The sequence below is a fragment of the Octopus sinensis genome, linkage group LG4 (assembly GCF_006345805.1).
Source record: "Octopus sinensis linkage group LG4, ASM634580v1, whole genome shotgun sequence".
Taxonomy (NCBI): Eukaryota; Metazoa; Mollusca; class Cephalopoda; order Octopoda; family Octopodidae; genus Octopus; species Octopus sinensis.
Genome location: NC_043000.1, coordinates 82,944,693 through 82,963,672, shown reverse-complemented (window position 1 = coordinate 82,963,672; position 18,980 = coordinate 82,944,693). Strand labels below are relative to the sequence as shown.

Genomic DNA, 18,980 nt, shown 5'->3' with positions numbered 1-18,980 from the left:
GGACGGAATTTTCTAGTTAACTAAAAAATTTGAAACTTCGTATACTGGTAGAATGTGTCAAAAGAAAACATTATTGTAAACAAAATTGTAATATTATCAGATACAAAACGTTTCATCTTTTCACTTTTTATGTTTATTAATTTTTATTTTTTTGTTTTATTGAAGGTTAAACATTTTTTTTAGTTGGAGATAACCAAAAGTACCGATATATCTCGTAAAACGGCGTAGGGGAGATAACCCAATTTTTAAATTGGGGTGAGATAACCAAACTATTACCTAATCGAAATTTACACACTCTGAAAAGTATTTTTAGAAAATTTCTTTAAAAAATCACCCATTTTTCTGAAAGAAAGCCGTCTCATGCGAATTTTCTGAAACTCCACACCTCACCCTTGGAAACATTTTTTCACAATAAATTTGAAATTGAATTGATCCAAATTTCGATATACTGAGAATCTATATCATCTGAAGCATATTTGTAGAAAATTTTATTAAAAAATGTTCATTTTTTCCCCGGAAGCTATGAGAAAACAAATTCGGTAGGGTATACATCTGTAAGAATGACAACACTTCTACTTTCAGTTTTATTTTATTTTATTTTACTTTCGGGATTTTAATCGTGAAAACTACGATGAAGAAGTGGAGTACGAAAACTTTTCTCTCTAAATGCAGATTATAAGTATTTCAAAGTGGAGAATATTGTAACATGTCGAAAAATAGCGAAAAAGAAAACAAAAATTTGTGGTGGTGGCTGTTGTTCTGAAGGGAGAATGAGCGGATTAAATATTTTTCTTTTTTAAAAATGTCAGCCCCACTTCCCCACAAGTATTTTGGAATGTAGGAACGTAGAAAAATCCCGAAAGAAAAAAAAAGCAATGGAACGGAGTAATTACGATTTATGTGTTACAGCTATTTCGAAAGTCCGTACGAGGAATGTAACATACAGGTGACATATCTCTGAATAAATCCATTCCAAATACTAACCCAAATGAGCTTTTTTTAAACGTTTAGACACTATAATTTTTTTCAATATACATTTCATCAGCTAGTTTATTTATTTATTTCGTTAATTTAACTAATTAACAAATTATCATATTATCCTATGATTTATTTTACGAAACGGACAGCTTTCGTTTTACACCGATTAATGCCAGTACCGGTGTAAGCATTCCCACTTTCTAGCCTTTTAATCATCCTGTTTATGGAATTATTTGTATTTTGCTCTATTCTACTCGTAGAAGGTCCTAGGTTATGGCACTGAGGAAAATTAAGAGGACTTCACACAACTCTGATGACGTAAAGCGACTCCAGCAGCAAAACCTCAGGACTTGTAAAGATGTTTTGAGTCGATCAACTTTAGAATTGTTCAAAATAATAGGTAAAAGCCAGTCATCAGTTGAGGAACTTATACGAAATGTTAGTTTACTTTGTGCTCCGAAAGCTTGCACTGCAGCACAACTATTACAAAAAAGAAAGCTAAAGACGAACACATGTCCATTTTTCGCCACATCACTGCCGGATTTAGACAAAGTGCTCCACGGAGGAATTCCTATTGGAAGTATCACAGAACTGGCGGGACCAGCCGGGTGTGGGAAGACGCAGTTTTGTATGATGTTATCGTTGTTGTCCACATTGCCGACAGAGATGTGTGGTATGGCTGGTCGTGTGATCTACATAGATACAGAATCAACTTTCAGTGCCAGTAGATTGGTGGAAATGGCCCGAAACAAATATCCGGATTACTTCAACGATGAAGACCGTTTGAAGAATCTTACAGAGAACGTCTTGGTCGATTTCCATTCGACTTGTGACAGTTTAGTAAACAGATTTCAGGAACTGGAAATGGACATAATATCTCAGAAGGTGAAATTGCTTATAGTTGATTCGATCGCTTCTTTAGTTAGGAAAGAATTCGGAGGACATTTAGAATATAATATGGCAGAACGAACAAATTTCCTTACTAAAACTGCCGCCATACTTAAGAATATTTCAGAATCTTTTCAGATACCGGTAGTTGTCACCAATCAAATTACAACTAGGTTGGCAACCACTTCTAAAGATTTTCAAACTTGTAACGCGGGGAATGCGTATGCGACAGTAGCATTAGGAAATACTTGGAGTCACAGCGTGAACACACGTCTAATAATTGAATACGTAGATTCTGTTCTTCGGCAGGTAATGGTAGCTAAATCTCCCATTGCACCTTTCACATCGTTTTATTACACCATTCAATCTGCTGGAATTGTGCAAGAGAAAGACTCTGCGTACCATTATTATGGCACTGACCCAACTGTCCAACGAATTCGTGTAAGAACTGATGTGCTTTAAATCAGTGTCAACACCTTTGTCACTTGCGATATGTTCAAAACAAATTTTCACTCACCCCGATCCTCCGGGTATCCGTTATCTCCAAGCCACTTATGTTCTGTACAAATTGATCCTACATCTATAAGCAAGAAATTTTACGGGTATTTACCTGTCCGATGATGTCATCTAGGTTCTGTTATTTATTTTTAATCTTACAGTGATACCACCATATAAGCTTCTTCCTAGTTACTCTAAAATTACTTTAAACCTTCCTCCTTCTCTTCCTTAATTCATTAAAATAATTGTTCACCATTTCAGTAGCTAAATTTAATCACGATTTTCATTAGCTACGAAAATAGCCAAGTTAGTACTGTTATATGTAATATAGCGAAGAAAGAAACTAATTAAAAATACCAATGAGTAGAAAACGTTAGCTCAGTTATTAAATTAAGGCACTGTCTTATCCAAACCAGGATAATAAAAAAAAAAAAAATGAACATCAAGCATATATCAATGTTGAATAATGTTTTAAATTTTATTAACTTTTCATCAATCCCAACTAATGTATAAATCATCTTTTGACAACTTTTCACTTTGCTGATTTTTCTTGTTATTAAACAGGGGTAAAGATCATGGACCGCACCCCCTTTGCGATGTTTTGGGGGGTTTTATTTTTACATGAACACACTATATGGAGGGTGGAGATTCCGAATCTGCAAAAAAATCTGCATTTCAAAATTTAAGTCCCCTCTCCCCAAATTTATTAAATTTTCACTTTTTTTAAAAAAAAATTGGGGGGCAAAATACGTAGAAAAATAAGGAGATTATGAATCTGGAAAAAATTTGTAAAATTTCAATTTTCAAAAAAAATAATAAATATCCCTTCCCCTCTGCCCCATGACAAAAAGTGAAATTAAAGTTTTCTCTACTAATGTTTCATGCGTGCATAGAATTATAAAATTGCAGGTGCAAAAAGTATCTAAACAGAAAACCTGACATGCTAGAAAAGCATTTTCAAAATTTAATTATGAGTTACCAAAGAAGGAAAAATTTCAAAATTTAAACCCGCCCCAACCGGAAATCTGACAAGCTAGAAACGACAGCCAAACTGAGGATCAACTTTCTAAATACGAAATAGTAAAAGAGGAAAAGAAATTTTTAATGTCATTTTGTTGTGTGTATGTGTGCAAAAAATCTTTTTTTTTTTACATACCTCACTTAATTCCAAGAGACCCTCAACCACATGTTCGTCATGAAACATTAGTAGAGAAAACACTTTAATTTCACTTCTTGTCATGGGACGGGGGGGGTGTTTAATTTATCTTTTTTTTTTTTTTTGTTTTTGAAAAATTGAAATTTTACAGATTTTTTTCCCCCGAATCATAATCTCTGTATTTCGCCAAAAAAGTTTAAAAGGGAAAGGTCGAAATTTTGGTGAGGTGGGGGGATTTAAATTTTGAAACGCCCTCGATATAGTGTGTTCCTGTAAAAAAAGAAAGCAGAATTCAATTTCTGCTGCTAAAATACAAAAATAACCAAACTCTACCTCTTACATAGCGAGAGTTTCTCAATTTTATATTAACAGGAAAATCGCTGCCTTGGCAGCTATAATAGTAATTATATTGCCATATATTTTTAACACTGGTGCTGTGTTTCTACTTACGTCTCTTTTACCTCTTATTTTGAACAAAGGGAAAAAGGTGGTTAATGTTGACATTATTACCCAGAAACGAAACTGGGGAAAAAAAGTGAATCAGAGAACAAAAATATGCAGAGAGCAATGGGGATGAGGTGGGGAGAGGCCTTCAGAAAATTCACAAGATCCAATGTTTTTCCCTCATAACTTTTAGGAAATGGGTTTTTTTAAAATCAAATTTTATATAAATACCTTTCAAACAGTATAGATTACAATTATGAAGAAATTTGTGGGGGAAATCTTTTCCAATAGAGTGGGGAGAGGTCTTTGGAAAATTCACAAGATCCGAGTTTTTCCCTCGTAACTTTGAGGAAAATATAATCCTTTTGAAATCACAAATTAGGCTTTTCCTCAGGAACTTGGATGCTAAGGGTTTGGGTTCTTACTTCTACTATATATATATATATATATATATATATATATACACACACACACAATCACACAAACATTTTTGTTTTCAGATTCGTTTTCTGCACTTTTTACACCTGTTGCACTATTTTTTCTCTGGGTAATAATGTCAACATTAACCAAAAAGGTAAACACAAATGGAAATAAAACAGATGTTTTAATATTTTTTAAATTGAAATATATTCTTTTATTTGTCTCTGTCATTTGACTGCGGCTGTGCTGGAGCACCGCCTTTAGTTGAGCAAATCGACACCAGGAATATGTAAGCCTAGTACTTATTCTATCGGTCTCTTATGCCGAACGGCTAAGCTATGGGGACGTAAACACACCAGCATCGGTTGTCAAGCAATGTTGGCGGGGACAAACATATACATATATATGACGGGCTTCTTTCAGTTTCCGTCTACCAAATCCACTCAAAAGTTATAGTAGTAGACATTTGCTCAAGATGCCATGCAGTGGGACTGAATCCGGAACCATGTGGTTGTATGTTGAGGAGTAAATTGTATTCCAGAAGAGTTATTGTAACCATGAAAAATACATAAATATACACACACGCTATTACTCTATTATTTTGTAATAGTGATGGTGGGTGGGGCAAACTGTAGTTTCTGATTTCTCACTACTTGTTTTTAGGAGTAAAAATTGGTCTGCATAGTTATTGAAGTTGAGAGTTTGGAACATATGTGACAGGTACTTTTTGTTTCAAGAAATTTTGACCCAATTGTAATTGAGGTTGCTAATAAAATATCAGGACAATTTTTTGTGTTTAACAATCAATATTCATTTCTCTATTAAGCCAATTTTTTCCTCACACTAATGTCTAATTTGATCATTTTCAGTTTTCAAAAAATGTCTAAAATGAGGTAAAATGAGTAATGACTAATTTCAGTAATTTCCTCTTTTAACAGCATAGTGCATAAATATATCGGGAAGAAAGCCACTCCAGCAGAGCATAAAGAAGTTGTAGAGAATATTTTGAGTTTTTTTATTTAGTCAAGTTTTGTTAATTTCATACCATGCACCATTTTCTCTTGATCCACTTTCATTTGACTTAGATATTTAAAATTTTTTTGTTGCATTTCTGATCTTTCTGATGGGTAAGGATGGACATTGATGTGTGTGAGTCTGTTTTCAAATGTAATTCTGGAGAATCAAAGAAGCAAATTTACCTTATCTTAGCTTACTCATTTTGCCCCAGCTACATTTATCTTATAATATGCCCAGAGAACGGTGATAATTGTCAGAAATAGTGTTCTGAATATGTTTTTGGGTGCATTTAGAGAGACTCATTTGCTTAGCTGATATAGTTTTTCTAAGGTAGTGTACATTTGTAAAAAAAATTTTTTTTCCTGAAGTCAAAAATGCAGTAATAGTGCCCCCCACCTATGTTGTTAGATGTCACTATGTACCTCAGTGATGTAGAGTATCAGCAGTTGGGTTATAGATGTGTTACGAAAGATTTTGATACTTAATGATTTATAAAAAAAGTAAAATTAACCCGACAGTTCACTGATTACAATGATTCCACCATGGTTCAATTGATTTTTAATTAATAATAAAAAAAAAAGAAAAAGAGATATACTCATATCGGTAAATGATGTTAATGAAACTTTGAAGTTTCATGATTTTCACTTAAAAATGAAGTGTTTACATTTTTCTCAGTGTTGTTATTGTCCATAAGAGTTGTAATTGTTTAGCCCTGGGTCAGTCTTAATTGAGCAGACCTATATTCAAAGGCATTGCAGTTGTGATTATTCTTTTATATATCTTTTACTGATATTAACCATTATACGGCATCCTTGCTAGGGCACTGCCTTGAAGAATTTTTAGTCTCTTATTTCTTTAAGCCAGGTATTTATTCTATCAGTCACTTTTACCGAATGTTACTTAGCTGTGTTGTCAAATGGTGGTGATGGTGTGTTTGGGGGTAGAAATAAAAACACTCAAATACTTTTTCGCCTACCAAATCCTCTCATAAGGCTATGGTCAGCTTAAGGTTATAGTAGAAGACACTTGCCCAAGGTGCCATGCAGTGTGATTGAACTTAGAATCCTGTGGTTGGAAAGCAAATTTCTTACTATACAGCCATGCCTGCATCTATGAAGAGAATCCGGGTCCAATTTATCTAATGTTTTCTTTCCTAAAACAGCAAGGTGTGAGTGAGATTTGGCTGTCGTGACTGAGCAACCCCATACAGCTTGGGCAACATGCGGCTCTTGGAATTTTGCATGGCATGCCTAACAAAAAAATACCTAGAATTCTTTTAGTAGTGCGGCCTGACTGATGGTGAGCCATGTCTCGAAAAGAGTTGCCTCTGATGTAAAGATCCTGTCATTTACCACATCATTCAGTCTTTCTTAGACCACAAGGGTTTCCCCCTCCTGAAAATCTTAGAGCGGATTTTTGTAATATGAAACCTATTCTCCATGTAAATGAAAGAAAAATGTGTTTCACATTACAGAATTCAGTTGACACATGATTTTTATGAATGCAATGCTTCCATGAAACGAGAAATGCCTACATAAAATAAGATTGATTTTAAACTTGGCCTATACAATGCCAAAGAATGAATTACCCGGGGACAAACTCTATTTTGTCTTCTTGTTTATAAGGAAGGGTGGTAGCAAAAAAAGAATATATATACGAGGGCTTGCTAAAAATTTCCTGGTTTTGGATAAAAGAAAATACAGGAAGATCAGTTAATTATGATTTTATTCAGCATATTCCCCTCTCAGATTCACACACTTATTATAGCAGTCCTTCAGTTTTTCTAAGCCTAGTAAAAGAAGTCAGAAGGTTGGGGCTCCAACCAAGCCTTTCATAATACTCTTAAAGCCTGGAACTTTGCAGTACCCCTTTATATATATGTGTTTAATCATTATATTCATGCTTGCAAAAGTCAGTCTTGCAGTAGATTTTCTGTGACCGGATACCTTTAATGTTATCAATCTTGATTTGTTTCCAAACAATATTTTCTCATGGTCAAATATGTTTTTCATGAATGACTGAAGATTGAACAATACTACTTGTATAAAGGTGATGCTCGTTTACAACCATCAGTTGGTATCAAGACTAAGGTACATACAAACACACTTATATCAAGAAAGAAAAACAGGACCAATGAGCCATGATCTCATAAAGTTGGTTTTTTTCCGATTTTGTGGCGTAGATATTCCAGCTTGGATGGGACGCCAGTCCGTTGTAGGATTGATTATTCATTATTGCCAGCTGAGTTGACTGGAGTAATGTGAAATAAAGTGATTTCCTCAAGATCACAACACCTCACCTGGTGTAGGAATCAAAACCACTATCCTTTCAGTTTCTGATTTGGCCAGCCCTAGTTGAAGATACTAGCCCAAGGTGCCATGCCGAGAAATTGAACCCAAGACCACATGTTTGGGAAGCTTCTTAACCACACAGTCACCCCTCGGACTATTCTTTTTCCACTTTCTGACGAAAAGCCATGTTCGAAGCGTCACATCCCCTCTTTTTCCCCATCTTAAACTTTCTCTGAACACCAACCAAATGGATTCACTGTGTACATTCTCGTTTTTTTAATTTTTGGTTTGCATAAATATATATATTATATCCAGGTACCCTACCTATGTCCAGGAGTCTACTTACCAAAACTTTCCAGTTCCCTTACTGTTGTGCTGCATGCATTCAATTAGCCAAATTCTTATTTCTAGTTCATTCTTTGATGTTGTCAGTTCACAATCGTCTTTGGCTTCCTCGTTCTTTCCCTGCACACTTATTCGGATGATTTTGGGCAGTGATGCATAGTGCAATATGTCTAAAATATAATAGCAGTGTAAACTTCATTCTCGACAATAAGTGTCAATGAACTTTCAGCTTTTCTAGTACTGCAGCAATTGCTGTCTTGTCTTTCCAGCCCATCCTGCTCAATATGCTAAAGATCAACATCTCAAAGGTTCTATTAGTGATACTTCCTCTAAACGAGATGCTAATGAGTCGCAGGATTGACTTCCCAGTTTTGCTAGAATTCATTTACAGCTGAGGGGACTGGAGTAACATGAAATGAAATGTTTTGCTCAAGAATACAATGCATCACTGTGGTCTTACTTACCATCATGTGTACAACAGCTTAAACACTTGGTCACCTACTTTCCTTATGTAAAAAGCCTTTTCTTTTTAAACATTTTTTTGGCTTTTCGTTAAAAAGATAATTTACCATTAGTAACTGAATACCGAGTCTTTGTTATCACCTGTGCCGCATTTCTGGTATCCTATGGGCTTGGTTGGGGTGGTGGGGATCTTTCTTTCTCTACTACCTCTTCCTTTTATGATTATGACCTTCACAAGTCAATAATCCAAACTGGAAGAGACGACCGTGGGATCTGGACCTAATACAGAAAGTGAAACTAGATGTCTTCTGCTTTCAAATCAAAGCCAATTCAACTGTGGTCACCCGATTCTCTCTTTATTTTTTTAGTCAGCGTACCTTTAATCTTATACTTGTTATTGGACTGCAGCCATGCTGGAACACCACTTTGGAGGGTTTAATCGAATACATCTAGCTCAGTACTTTTATTTTTAAATCTGATACTTATTCTATCGGTTCTCTTGCTGGTGAACCGGTAAGTTACGGTTGTCAAGCAATGAGAAACGACAAACACACACAAGCTGCCCCTTATTACAACAAGGCCCTAGTAATTAGTGGCTTCAAAAATAAATTAATATATAACCCCTCTAATAATAATCAAAATATTAATAATAGATCTAGTGGCATCAAAGATAAAGCAGTACATATAACCACACTAGTATTAATCAGGATAAGAAACCTAAAAATAGGCCAAGGAAAATTATTTGGTTCGCTCCTCCCATTTCCCTTAATATAAGAACTAAAAGATTTCTGCCTCTCCTAGACAAACACTTCCAAATACAGGAAAATAATTTATGGGCATTCTGTGAATGCCCATTAATTATATAGCTGTTGCTCAACATAACCTTTCATTTTTTTTAACATTCATACAATACGTATCCGTCTACAGATTATCTGAGTTGAATACTCAAGGTGGTACCCCGGCATGACCACAGTCCAATGACTGAAACTAGTAAAAGGAAAGGACATATTCGAGGGAGATTTTTATTATTTTAGAGCAGTAGTTCTCAACCGAGGTTCTTATTGCTTTTAGGGGTCCGTATAACACTTTGCTAAAATTTATGTATAATAAATCGCTTATACTTTACAATACACAAAATATTTAAAATTCTTTATACAGTTCTTAATAATATTTAATGAGAAAAATATAGTTGAGTTTTTGTAATTTTTTTTTTCTTATATATATATCGAAAGGTTATGAGAGTCCATTTGAGTAAAATAGGATTCAAATAGGCAAAAAGTGGTTGAGAAACCCTTGTTTTAGAGGCTCACAAATGGTGTAGTAAGCAGTGTTGTTGTACCAACCACTCAAGTTAGGCCTTATTTTATCGATCCCGGAATGATTTGAACGTAAACCTCTGGCACCTAATGCAAGAGATAAAGTAAATATATTTTATTCGAATGTGGAATGTTACGGAGGGTAATACTAAAACTTGAAACATTGCCAGGAAAGTAATTAATAAAACGTAGAGATAATTAACTAATTGCTATCAATTCTTATCATAGTCACAGCCAGTGCTCCGGAACTGGTATGCTGCAGTATAACCTGAATATAATTTTTTCTCCTATACTTCTAGTTATATTTTTAGTTCAGGTGTGCCGCTGAATTTTGAAAAAAGATGTAAGTGTATCGCAAGCGAAAAAAGGTTGGGGAGCACTGAGATAGATCTAGGGTTAAACAAAAAGATGGAAATTTTGCTGCTATTTCTAGCAGGCCGTGTGTATTAAATAAAGAGGTTAACTGTGGTTAATCTGTTTTGCGTGGATTTAGGTAGGGAAAGAATGAAGGGGGTGAGAGACCTTACTCTATTCATATTTGAGTCGATCTATACATGAAATTATTTATAATGTCATTAACTTATATTGAATGGAAATTTACTGGAATTTCTTTTCTTGACGTGGTTTTTGTAAACATAGCACAAAATCGCTCTCTCCTCCTCCTCATATATATATACACACATCCACCTCTGTGTATGTATATCTCGTTAATTCTTTATAGTAGCAATAGTAATGCGTTGCTCGTGGTATATTTTAAACGTGTTGAATACTTTTACATACAAATGTGTGTGTTATCAATGATAAATGATTCTTACCGATGGCATACAATAAAACTGGTTCTGGATAAACCACTTATTAAATGTACTCTCTACATTTATTTATCATCAATGTGTGTTTAGGACGTATATTTAAATATGTAAACCTTAAGTCCTAAAGAAAGGCTTCTTCGTCGTTTATCTGCACGACTCCAGCTATTTTGTGAAGACCAGACAGTACTGCGTGTTATATATTTCCCGAGCAGTTAGCGACCGATTATATATTTTATACAAAGTGAACTTTCGGATAAGGAACCCCATATTTCATTTGTGTACGTCACATTTACTCAAGTGGCATTCCACTGAGATTGTATTACATTAATTCAAATAGATTCAACATAACATAATATCTATATTTAAACAGCCACAAGATTCACCAAGCTGGTTCTTGTCTTGAAGAAAAAAACAAACAAAATTTTGCCTTTTTTCCGTAGGTAAAATTAAATTTATCCAAAACGTAAAAGTTAAATTATAATAATGGTTTACTTACACAACAAACTAAACCTAAATGCAGATTTTGGTGAAAATGTTGGCTAGGTTCGAACAGCCTTCGACTTTTCCTATCCAAAAGGGTTTCTTAAACGACTATTTACATACTATTATTTAGCTTTATGTGCTTCGAAATACACTTTTCCAAAAAGGAATTCTTTCACATTCTCTCGAAAGTTTATGAATTCTAACGACACACTGAATGAAGCTACTTTTAAGCGTCACGGTTAAGATCTTCCAGAAAATTCTCAACAACGCCTCAATTTTAACACAAAACCTATCAATATATGGAATCGTAAGTTTGTCTAATTCTAGTTGGTGAGTTAAAAACCTAAGCAACAAGGCGCAAGCATAGCAAAAAGTTTGCTTCTCAACCACATAGCTCCGGGTTCAGCCCTACTGCGTAGTAGCTGAGGCTCCTACTATAACTTCAGACCAACCAAAGCCTTGTGAACAGAGAGTGGATTTGGTAGGTGGAAACTGAAAGAAGCTCGTCGTTTATATATCTAAGTCTTGGACCCCCACCCATAACCGGTGTTGGCGAATTTACATCCCCGTAAGTTAGCGGTTCGGCAAGAGACAAATAAGTAACAGGTTTTTAAAATAAGTTATGGGGTCGATTCGATTAACTATAATTCTTCATGGTGGTACTCCAGCATGGCCAGTCTAATGACAAGTAAAACAATAAACGTGCATAAAGGACACTGATTTGTTTCAAGCTCTAAAAAAAAAATTTTAAAGTTACCGAAGGAATATGGAAAAAAAAAAGAAAGAATACCATTGAATCATATACAGAAAAAGTAAATGGCTAATTAAAACTAGAAGTACATTGTGTACAGAATAATATATAATCCAGTCGAGGTAAATACAATCTTTCAAAATGTTCAATAATCAAAGAATGACAAAAACGTGAAAATAAAGATGGCAGCTGTCAAGGGAGATAATCAAGATCTGCTCACTTCGTCGGCAATTTTATCTCGTTTAGTATATTTCTTACAAAGTCAGAAGCCTGACATTCTAGACAAAGGAACAATACTTAATAATGCTTTATATGCACAGAGCTAACGTTTCGGGGAGCAGAGACGATTACACGGATTCCGATATTCAGTGAGTACTTATTTTTCGACACTGGGAGGATGAAAGGCAAAGTCAAACTCGGCGGAATTTGAACTGTGAACGTAAAGGTCGCAAAGTATTTTACCCGGCGTGCTAACGATTCTACGCCAAATCGCCGCCTTAAAGTCATATTTATTAATGGCATGGAAGCTATCAAACTATTTTCTCCTGGACTGCTATTTAGCTCTAGCCAGTTAGATACATGTTCGAAGCTGTTCCATCTATGACCAATCCGTACTTTATTTCGTAGTTATACCTAGAACTATATTATCCGACGTTTTTTCAAGAGAAAATTTCTACTATTTATAGCGACCACACTAATTTTTATTGTAGTAGGAGGCAGTAACATTGCCTCGATACGAAACCTGCATAAATATATCGTACAAATTGACATACACCCACACACATAATTACAGTAGTTGACGATTTTCGCAGCAGGTACTACTATTACTATGCTATTTATTAGTTCTAATAGCGAGTATAAAAAAATTATGTTAGCGGATATTCACATTTTAACTCGAAATCTACTCAATACCTACAAGTGCAGGGAAACCAGTGAAACGTCAACGTAATATTGGTAACAGCTGCGATACAGGACGGTAATCGAGATAACGATTACCTCCCCTTGCCGCAATGGGCGTCAACATAGCAATTGAATGATTTTTTAAATAAATACTTAATTATGTAGCATTAAGGAGTATTAATTAAGTGAATAATCACAATACCATATAACGGCTTTCTCTACACTCTACGAAATAAAACACTGTTCAGACACCCCCACAAGTAACATAGAAAATTAAGAACGTTCAGTTTCAAACACACCTCTGTAGATACTGAAATCTTACCTGTTCCAATGAGCAGCTATTCTATTACCCTCGTACACCAGTCAAACCTCCAGCTAATGAAATTCGCAAAACCGTTTTATTTTCCTGTTGAAACAATTCCAGTTTACTTACGCCACAAATTGCCTTATGAAAATTGATTTCAATTCATCTAATCTTCAACGCTAGATATAATTCAGGAGGGGGGGGGATATACTCCGTTGAATTGCAGTTCTAGGTACTAGGTAAATAAAAATTACTGCGGGAACAGCGAAATACGACCTCAAATTGCCATTCCTCTAAATTATTATACGGAGGAAAAAAAAAAAAAACTGGTTGTATAGCGACAAAATGTTATGAGTTATCTACCCTGGCGCCGTCGTTACAATTGAACGGTGATCAATTGTATAATTTACCTGTGACGAATTGACGTACAAGGTTAGTTACGTTGTTTAGAATAAACTATAAAGAAAGCGAGTGGCTAACATAGACCTGCATTCGCGTCAAATACATGCTATTCCACTAAAACTAAAAAAGTTCTTGTTCATATCTATTTTTTACTTCATTATCTTACAATATTCAAACCTTTTATATTTCTTTTTCCTCAAAAACACTGAAATTAAAAGTATTTCAATTGATATAAACTAACACACAAGACCATTTCGAAAGGTAATTATTTTATTAACATACAAACCGAGTGGGGAGGATGGGAAAAAAGGCCGAGTAGAAATAAAAAGAAACTTACCTCAAGAATCCTATAGCCAATTAAATAGACGAGCATTGTGAAAGAATACACTGCATCACACTACATACAGGTACCTTGTAATACTTTTACACACTGCATGAGTGGGAAACTATCAGAAAATACTTTTTTCTTTTAAAGTAAACTCTATCACTTTAGATTTTCTTCTCTTATCTTCACAAGATACAGCAATAACTTCTTGTATACTTTAAACAACTATAAAGCTAGCTATTATGAAGTCTTCATCCGGCTAACACTATCCAGCAGGTTGCTGTATCGACTAATTTAATGATTTCAGTGTAAACTGTGAAAGCAGGCTTGTGTGGTAGCAGCAGCAGCAAACTCTCTTTCTCATCTGTTTCCAACATGTTCTTAATAAGGATATCAGCTTTTGTAGTAGTAGTAGTGTATTAGTCATTGATCAGGGGGCCTTACCGTTTAATGAACAGTTCCAAAATGGTACCTTCAAGCCAAGGTCAGCACTGAACACCTTGATGGCACTCTGCAATTTCAACAACGTTGAGGTTAATAAATCTCTAGTTCAACACCATGCCAATTTATGCCAAAACAAAGAACAGGATTCTTGAAAATGTTATTATCAGTAAACATTTAGCTAGAAAAGTCTCAGATAGTTTAACATCGGACCAAGTGTGGTGAGCTACTTTGAGAAACAGATAATGGCAAAAATGGCAAAATGATTCTCATTATTACTTACCACATTTTACTGAAATTTTCCTCAAACGTTAACAAATACTAAGAAATGGTTCAATAATTTGGGTGCTGTCAAATGAATTTATAACTGAAATTGTGTAAAGTACATTTAGCAGCAACATTTTCTTCTGGAAATATCTTGTAGCAATAATGAAATGCAGATTTGCAAGCAGACTAATTATTTTCTTGCTAAATTACCATTGTAGAGATAATTAAAGTCAGCAGCTTTCCAAAAATAACATAGGTCTACAGAAGAATCTTGTAAATTATTGATGAGTAAAAAATGCTAATCATTCTCTTGATCTAATTTTCATTGGAGGAACAATACAATGTACTACAACAGATATTTTTAGCAAACAAAAGTCTGTCACTTTTTTTTAATGACATTTTAGAGATTCAATAGAAGTGAATGCCTCATTTTGTACATTAGTATAGTTCAGGCCTGTGGGTAGTCAATTTAATTCAAATATTTCATTGTGGTAGGAAACAAAAGAAACACCATCACTGTTAAAGATTTACTTTCAGTCAAAGAATAAGAGCTTGAAAAATTAAGACTCCCCACTCCTCAATAATCAACATTTTATGAACTCTTCTTATATAAGGCCATAGGATAGATGTCCAATCTAAGCATACAAACAATGCATTATAAAAATGTATGTATAAAAAGCTCCATTAATGTTAACAGAAAATCTCAGCAAGTGAGACAGCTCATAGGAATGGTGATTCTTTAAAGATATGATGGAATGAGGTCCAGTTAAATATAATGTAATAATAGTTTTGATAATTCCAAAACCTGAAGATGCCAACTATAAGTATCCCAAAGCAAATCTATAAAATAAATCTAATCATCATTGTCATCATCCAGGGCTGGTCATCTTTGTATAAACAGCTGGTGTATCAAAACAATTAAGTTATGCACATTTTGAGACTGGAGATACAACATACAATGTCTTGGATATTCTGTTGTCATTTTACTAAAACAAGAAAAGATTTCTGCTTCATGTATCGCACCAAAACTATATTTCAAACACAAAGTATTACAGAACAACAATCTATCTACATAGAACGTCCATCATCTGCAGTAAAACATTAAGAAAAAAAGGAAGAGGGCAACAAAAGCATTAAAAACTAAAGAAAACAAAACATATGCTTAAAGAAGTAAAATAAAAACAAAAAGACACAAAATGAAAAGCATAACATGCATTTTCAACAATAATTTTGGCTGAAGTTAATGAAATTCTCAGAAATAATTTACTTACCATCTTTGTATAGGTGTCAGCACCTATACAGCATTGATTAGTTACACACAGAGAAACAGTACTGAATTGAAGAGATGCTAGCTATGATGACATGCAATGAAACACAATTTAACTGATAGTTTAGAACCTCAACCACCTTCTCAAACAATATCTTAGTCTAAAACCTTATTGGAACTGTAATAGTACAGTAACTACTTACTCACATAGGTTTTAAATTTTGGCACAAGGCCAACAATTTCAGGGAAAGGGGTAATTTGATTACAGTGATCCCAGTGCTCAAATGATACTCATTTTATCGACCCCAAAATGATGAAAGCAAAGTCAACCTTGATGGAATTTGAACTCAGAATGTAAAAATTGATGAAACGCTGCTAAGCCTTGGTATGCTAAACGATTCTGCCAGCTTGCTGCCCTTAAACTACTGCTCATATAGTGCACACTAAGTAGTTAATATGTCAATAAATTTATCACAAAATGCTTGGAACTATATTTTACATATTTCAGTCTTGATTTGAGCAGATGGAAATATTACAAAAATCGTTTTTGTTTTTCATTGTTGAAAATAAAATAATTATGATGACTAACTCATGACAGTTTAACAATTTCAGTTACTGCACTAAATATTCTTTTCAAAAGAATGTTGACAATAGAAAATACAATTTTTAAAATGTGAAAGGTAATCTTTTTCATATGTATATCCCTGAAACTTCAATCATAATTTAATATTCTAAACAACAGATTAATAACAAAGAGTTTATTTTCTGAGATCCCTCCAAATTATTGATTATTAATTAAAGCAATTAGGCAGTGTTTCATCAGTGATATGGTTACAGTAAGTTAAGGCATCATGTTGAATAGTATAACCAATTTATAACAGAAGGGTTAGGAGTTCCTTCAGCCATATAATCTCTCAAATTATGAATGAGGAAAGTAGCCCATATGTGGTCACCATAATTTCTAGAAATAACAGCCAAATCTTTCCTCATAATCATATCCCAACCATTTTAAAATAAGAGCATTGGATAATGATTTACATGGTATCTGGAAACAAACATATAAGGGTTATCAGTGCAGAGATATGTTAGAATAGGGCTAGCCCTGGACTATACAACACCGGATAAATTTTGATCAGTTCTTGTTACTAAAATACCAATTGTCACCAGAATATATGTTAATTTAAGATCAGAAGTCCTATCCATTTATCAAAATTACTACAACTATATTGTGAGCTCTACAAATTGTAGTGATGGAAGTTCTAAATATTCTATCTGATTGTTTAAAGTAAATAGCCAGCCACAAATATATCTAATAAACTCTTAATAAATAATCTTTAAAATAGAAACAACAGTAACTAAGTTTTACATAAAAGCATGCTGTCATGATCACAGCCAACCCACTGAAGTTGGATTCTGACCAACATGCTGGATATCACAATGTGCACATTTAGAGGGGCTGAGTGTGGGAATCAGTTGCAAAACATTTGTAGGTTCATTATAATTAATTAGAAGATACTTAATATTATCATTACCAACAACTTTTTTCAAAATAAATATTATGAAAGACAAGTCTTCGTTCTCTATATTATTTTGGCTGACTTGCAGTAAGAAAGGCCAGAATGATCTCTGGTCCTGATTTATGATGAATAAATAAAAATATACAGTGAAAAGTCTTCACTCATGAGGTAGCTGGAAAAATAAACTAAGCTTTTGTTATATATATATAATTGCTTGCTTTATCTACTATTTTTGTTTTTCTTCAGATTATATATATATATATATATATATATATATATATATATATATATATATATATATATATATGAAAACAGAAAAATTGTATAATTAATTTAAAGGACCCCACCCTCTAACTAAAACATGTTATTTACGGTAAGAGAAAATTCTGAAGTGTACCTTTAGCAAGTCCCTTTCTAATAAAAGAAATAACTACATTTATATATGCAAATATGCAAGTATTTATATAAAACGAGTGGAAAGATTTAGGAGAGAATATATTACAAGAAAACAAAAGGAAGCAGTAAAAATGAAAACTGAAAAAAGTCACTTAAAAGTAAAAAAATTATATATATAGATATAAGCAAGTAACAACTTCTGAGTGTGCTGATTTAAGAATCTTAACCCTGAGGAAGGTGTGTGTAATTGTGGATACAAAATATTTGCTTAAATATTTCTCTTGAACATCCTTGGAATGTAAATTATCAATTTCTTTTTTTAATCAGTCTACCAAAAATTACCATAAATATTGGTAATATTCCTGAACAGTCAGATTTCGAGTTTAAATTTGGTTCTGGCAAGATAGATGAGATTTCTGAGAAGCTGCTTATGTTGTAAGTAACCTGAGGGTTAAGATCTTAGAACAGAGAGAAACCTAAAAGCATCAGCAATCTGTTGCCTCATTATTGAAAAGCAGTCTCAAGAAAACAAAATGTTACACCAAAACAATTATACTGACATAAAATTAAAGAAAAAAAAATATATATATAAATTTAAAAAAATAAAGATGTGTGAAAAAACAACAAACACAACAAAAGCACAAATTAAAATAAAAAACAGTGAAAATAGTAAAATAATTGCAATTTAACTGATGTAATGATAATAATTATATCTAACTTAGGCACAAAATCAGACATTTGGAGGAAGGGTTAGTCAAAATGACCCCAGTACTTTCTGGTACTTTACTTTATCGACCCCTGGAGGGATGAAAGGCAAAGTTGGCCTTATTAAGATGTGAACTCTGAGCGTAAAGAGCAAGAACAAACGCTGCAGGATATTTTGTCTGATGCTCTAAGATCCTGCCAATCTACTGCTTGCGCTTTATATAAACTGTGGCAGCTGTGGGATATGAACTCAAGTCTCCATAATAGCTTCTGACATGAGTGCAAAACCTCAATATTTTTTTTCTTTTTTGTGGAGGAGGGGGGCATAATTTTTCAGCTTGATCTCTGTATTTCTTTTATCATTCCTGGAAGGATGAAAAGTAACGTCAACCAAAGCAGGATTTGAACTCAGAATATAAAAAGAGATACATTCCAAAGTGATATTCTGCCAAGGTACTAATACATTGGTTCATATGAAGATTCATTGAAAATAATAATAGAGAGGAGAGAAATTACAGGAAACAAATTTTAGATATGATAACAAAATGGAATAATAGAAAGATGGATGGAGGTTGGGGGGGAAATAATAGTGATAGAA

General features: G+C 33.8%; 1 protein-coding gene across 1 annotated transcript; it reads left to right on the top strand.

The window, feature by feature from the left end:
- The first annotated feature begins 228 nt into the window (after positions 1-228).
- LOC115210636 (DNA repair protein RAD51 homolog 2-like) lies at positions 229-3,087 on the top strand. Its single transcript, XM_029779285.2, has one exon. It carries the CDS (start codon positions 1,252-1,254, stop codon positions 2,326-2,328), a length of 1,077 nt encoding a protein of 358 aa, XP_029635145.1. The 5' UTR covers positions 229-1,251; the 3' UTR covers positions 2,329-3,087.
- Positions 3,088-18,980: the final 15,893 nt, after the last annotated feature.